Source organism: Tupaia chinensis, unplaced genomic scaffold, assembly GCF_000334495.1.
Source record: "Tupaia chinensis unplaced genomic scaffold, TupChi_1.0 Scaffold150006_1, whole genome shotgun sequence".
NCBI classification, from domain to species: Eukaryota; Metazoa; Chordata; class Mammalia; order Scandentia; family Tupaiidae; genus Tupaia; species Tupaia belangeri.
In genome coordinates, this window is record NW_006209847.1 from 3,977,277 (window position 1) to 3,982,593 (window position 5,317).

General features: G+C 57.2%; 1 protein-coding gene across 1 annotated transcript in view; it reads right to left on the reverse strand.

The window, feature by feature from the left end:
- Nucleotides 1-5,317, reverse strand: part of MBD6 (methyl-CpG binding domain protein 6) — a 9,302-nt gene that overhangs the window by 2,257 nt on the left and 1,728 nt on the right. The window contains 9 exon segments of the mRNA XM_027769635.1: nucleotides 156-325; nucleotides 502-655; nucleotides 1,198-1,283; nucleotides 1,286-1,828; nucleotides 2,002-3,051; nucleotides 3,288-3,450; nucleotides 3,580-3,682; nucleotides 4,001-4,137; nucleotides 4,332-4,393. Coding sequence (XP_027625436.1) covers nucleotides 156-325; nucleotides 502-655; nucleotides 1,198-1,283; nucleotides 1,286-1,828; nucleotides 2,002-3,051; nucleotides 3,288-3,450; nucleotides 3,580-3,682; nucleotides 4,001-4,113 — 2,382 coding nt within the window. The 5' untranslated portion in view covers nucleotides 4,114-4,137; nucleotides 4,332-4,393.

A 5,317-nucleotide genomic window follows, 5' to 3' on the forward strand; every position in this document is an offset into this window, starting at 1 on the left:
CTGGCTGCTCTGGAGGGATCTGTTGGAAAAAAAAAAACAAAAAAACAAAAAACCTCTGTCACTTTCAGACAGTCCTTCTGCTACTGTAACTCAACTTTCAACTGCCAGTTTGGAAAAAAAGTCTCTCTCTGACAAATACACACCCACAGCCTCACCTGGAGACTCTGTAGCAGACAGGCTAGGGGACTAGAAGCCTCTGAGAGGGGTGGAGGAGCTCCCCCCCCAGGGAGGAGCTGCAGCCCCAACTGGCCAGAGAGAAGAGGGCCAGGAGGTTGCAACAGGCTGGGGAGGGTTCCAGGGCTGCTGGTCAGCGAAGACAGGTCACCTGTTGAGAAATGATAAAGCTAACGGGCTCACCCTAAGCAAACCAATTAAGCTGAGCAGACCCTACTATCCTCTTTAGGTTTCATCTAGTGACCAAAGACTTAACCCCCAACTCTAACCTCTACTCTCAATTTTTACTGCTGCGCTTTCACACCAAGGGTCTTCCCTCAGACTTACCCAGCAGGCTGGCACTCAGCAGAGGGCTAAGGAGTTGAGGGGGTCTCCCTGAGTTGGAGGGGGCCTTGCCCAGAGAGGAGGCCCCCGGGTCAGTAGTTGCCGTGGTGACACTGGAGGTAGGTGGTCCAGGCTGGGGGGCACTCAGGACACAGGGCTGAGAGGATTGAGAACAATTCCATGTCTAAGATAATCATTAGATTTATAGTACTTTCACAACATACATGGTCTGACTCAAACCTCAAATGAGGTGGGCCATGCTTATTAAACACAGACCCAGTTCTTTTTTTTTTTGGAGAGGTTTTCACTCTAAGGCGCATGTGCTCGCCAGAAAGACAGAGACAGACACAGAAAGAAAGCGAGAAATCACCCCCCAGGGGGGATGGCCACACCACAACCCTTTCTCCTCCACTCTCCTCTCGGGATCTTGGGCACACATGCACACGTGCCCGGTGTGAGTTTAAGCCACCGGGTCGAGGACTCAAACCGTGGTCGACTACATGGGAGTTCAGCGACATAGCCATGACGCCAACTGCTGGTCCCCAGACCCGGTTCTTGTAGCCATCCTTCCCCAGCCAAGAACTAAGCCCTCCCAAAGGCCCCGAGTAAGAGTTCAGGCATGAAACTGAAACCTCTGATTCCCAGCTCCCATCTGAGTTTACCTCTTGTTCTGTCAAACCTACTCACCCCCATCCTCACCTGGGGGGGTGTCCCCGAAGGGGGATCCAGGCTGGCAGCCAGCAGCGCAGAATTTAAAGCTATGAGGGTGGGGGGGGCTGAAAGTAACCTGAAAATGGCTCCCCACTTGGACCCCCAGCTCCCTCCGCAGATCCCTCCCCATCCCCAGCTGTGGGGCCCAGGGCCAACAGGGGTAAGAAAGAGGCAAGGAGGTTGCTAGGAGGTGCAGAAGGAGGTGGAAGAAGGTCTGACGGGGGTGGTGGGAGCAAGGAAGCCACCAAAAGTGAAGGTCCTTCAGGCTCGCCCGGGGCTAGGGGAGGGCCAGGTCCCCCTGGTGGGGGCAGCAGGGGCTCAGGGGGAGGCTGTCCTCCTCCCCCTGCCAGCACACCAAATAAACTGTGGCTGAGCAATGGAGAAGGTGGAGGTTGGCCGAGACTCAGAGGGAGAGGCAAGGCCCCCAGCATCCCTGGGAAGCCAGCTCCACTCAGCGCCAGGCCCTGCTCCGGGCTGGGGAAAGGGAAAGCCTCCCCACCAGCCAGGGGAGGGAGAGGGCAGGCTGGGCCCGCCCCCATCCCCAGCCCTTCTGATGGGCTTTGAAGCACAGGGCTGGGGACTATGGGGGCTTTGGAGGCAGCTGGTGGGGCAGGGGCACCTGTAAAAGAAGAAAGAGATTTAGCTCAAGGGATGCCCTTCTCCCAGTGTCCAGAAAACCCAAACTCCCTGCCTCCAACCCAGAAAACCACCAAAGAGCTCTCAACTTTCTCCTAAGTATTTTGGCTGCCTCTCACCACCCAGGGTAAAGAAGACTCCACCACACTCACATACCTGGCACACTGCTGAGGCTGCCACTGGTGGTCCCAGGCAGGGAGGGCTGCATGGGGTGCCTGGGCTGGGGAGGGCTCCCTGAGGAGAGGGTAGGGGGAGGAGGAAGGTGTGCGTCTGTCCCCAAAAGGTTAAAGCTTCCATCAGAGTGGGAAGGGCCAGGGGTGGGGAGTCCCAGCAGGGACAGCACAGAAGGAAGAATTGGTTGGGATGGCTCTGGGAGAGTAAAGGGCTGGGGGGCAGGAGCAGGGGCTCTAGGACGGCTCCGTCTAGGGGTTTGAGGACCTCCCCCTTCAAGCAATCGCAATACAGTTGGGGGTCGGCGGGGACGACGCTGAGAGGGACGGGGTGATGAGTGGGAAGCTGAGGGTGCCTGGGCACGGGGCCTTCGGCCCTGTAAAGTGCTGGGAGGGGGTAGCGGGGGATGCTGTGCCTTGGCCGCTGCAGAAAGTAGGCTGCTAGCAAGGAAGGGGGGTGCCCCAGGTCCCTCCACTGTGGGGGCCCCTCCCAAGGGTCCCAGGACCAGGGGCAGGTGCATAGTGGCTGAAGACACTGGTGGCTGAGTGGAAGGACCAGGGGGGCCGGGTGGACCAGGGAGATTATTGCTTGGGGGCAGTGGAGAAGGTGTTAAGGCATCACTACAGTGGAAAAGAGGAGGGTCTGAAGGTGGTGAGGAGGAGGCATGAGGGGCCGGAGGAGAGCCCAGATCAGAGGGCACCAGGCTGGATCGAAGGGCAGCTCCCCAGTTGTATGAGGGGGCATTGAGGCTGATAGCAGGTGGAGGAGGTGGAGCTGGAGAAGGGGCATTACCCCTTGGGAGGAAACAGGGGCTGCTACTGCCCCCAGAGGGAACAGGGTCAGGAAGCCTTGGTGGTGGGAAGAGACCCCCAGGGCCTGCTAGAGGTGGGAAGGCCTGGGGAACTGAGGGTGGTTCTGGAGGAAGGGAGCCAGGACCCCCATTAAGTGGAGTTGTAGGAGGAATTCGACAGGGAGGGCGGGCAGAGGGGGGCCCTGGGGACACAGTGTGGAACATTTGGGGGCTCGCTCCCTCTCCTGCAATAAATGAGAAATAAAGGGTCAGCCTGTGGCTCCCCTTCCAGAACTTTCCTTTGTCTTCTCTAGTCCCATCTCCCACAAGTTCCCACCCCCAGTCCCCTCCTCAAAGCAAACAGCTCCCCACCCCACTCCACCATTCAATCCCATTGCTCTCTCTCACAGAACTCCTCCCACGATCCTCTTCCAGGCCCTTAGGTTTTCCTCAGTCTGCTGTAAAGAGGCAGAAAACTCACCAGGAGAAGAGTGTGAGCAGGTGGTCTCCATGCTGCGGTACAGAGTTGCCATGGCAACAGCTTTCCGCCGGTGGTTGCACAGCTTGGTCATGTCCTCCTCTGATGCTGGCCCCACCCCAGCCCCACCCGGGGTCACCGGGGCCAAAGGGTCAAAGTTGAAAACCTGTAAGGTAGAAGGCATGGGCAGGGACCCCAAAAGGGTGCAATCTGTGAGAGGGGCTACATGGTCAGTACTTTGCATTAAGTCTTTAGCTTGTCCCTATACTCTTTTGGCACCCTTCACCACTCTGACCTTGGGAACATTGAGTGGACACTCCAGGCCACACTTGCAGGTCCCATCGCTGAGGAGGTAGCTCCGGGTTTGCTCCAAGGAAGACAGCTCTGTGCCACTTGGGCTGGGAAAGGACAGGGTCAGAGGATATGGGATTAGCAGATGGTGAATGAGGTGATGCTTCTAAAGCACAATTCCTAAATTGAAGACCTTTCTGGGAAGGGCACAGCATAAGGGATGTGAGAAGAGACAGAAAAGAGAATGGATTCAAAGGCCTAGAGACACTGACAGCAAGAAGGCTGAGGAGGGAAGGGGAACAGGAGCAGAGGAGACTGAGGGGATACCAACAATCTAGGCTTTGGGAGAGGGGAGAGAGAGAGAAAACCCAGGCAATGGTAGAGTAGCTGGGTGACAGAACGTGGGGAACTCTGAAGATCCATACCTGATATAGAGCACGGCACCCTCTCGCACACAGCGCTGCCAGCCGATGGGGACAGATGTGGCCACAGGGCCCCCAGCTCTGTCTGCTCCACTGCTCTCATTGCCCCCATTCATTGTGTGTAATCAGCTCCCGCGTGCCTGATAATACAGACATCCACGTGGGCACTGGGAGGATTAAACTGGGCTGGGTACCTGAGGGAGTTCTCCAGGAAGGCAAAGGGAGTGGGGAGACCCAAGAGAACCTAAGGACCGTCCCAGAGCAGCAACCAGAGCCCCTCAGAGATCTGGGAGGGAGAACGAGGAGGAATCATCTGCCATACTACCACGGCTACCTGAACATCTCTGCAAACATTGTGGGGTCCAGTCTAAAGCCGGCCACCAGCTTAGCCCACACCTGCAACACAAATAAGAGGGGGGCTGTCAGGAGTGCCCAACTCAGGAGAGCAGCACAGCCCCCATGCTCTCAGAGGGAAGGTTCTTCAGAACTGAGGGAAGTGTGTATAAGGAACCCGCATGTGGAGTCCACAACCATCCCTTCCAAGCCCAGGCCCTAAGGACCAGACAGTCAGAACCTCCACAACCAGGTTCCAAAGAATCATAGCCAACTCCTAGACATCCAGAGGGCAAGGCTCCTTTGTCCCATTAGGGACAGAAGACTTCACCCAGAAGTGTGGGCAAACTCCCATAATCCCAGGCCATTAGGAAGTGTCCCAGAGTGTCTGGCCCAGGAAGATCATATAAAAACAGACCGTCCACAGGTCACCAGGCAATTGCCCAACTGCCTGCTGGGGTGGTACCAGCAGAACTCCCCCCATGCCCGCTCCATCAGACAATCACTGATCTAGTTCATTTGGGTCTGGAGAGGTTAGAATCACAGCTCTGTCTTCTCCCAGGATTCTGAGAAGCTCCTGATTTTCCTTCAAGTCTAAGGCAAGGGATCCAGAACCTCCTGTCCCACCAGCTTTAAATGAGCTCCTCCAAGAGTATATCCGGACACCCCTCAAACCTGCAAGTATCCTCCCCAACCTCACCATCGCTCCCACCCCACGCTGGTGGCTTCCAAACTTTCCCTCTCATAACAAGGCGCCCTGTCACCCAGACTGCTTCCTTCGGCATGGGGAGGAGAGGAAGGCTCACGAAGTAGGAAGGAACTTGGGGAGAGGGCGGGCGGAGGGTGGGCGAAGCGCTGAAGGGAGGGAGGTGAGGAAGGCAGAAGTCAGGCAATGAGAGGGAGGAAACGGCGGGGGCAGGGGAGGGCGGGGGAGTAGGGATGGGGCCGGGGAAAGGGGCCGAGAGGACGCGGAGGGGGCAGAGGGTA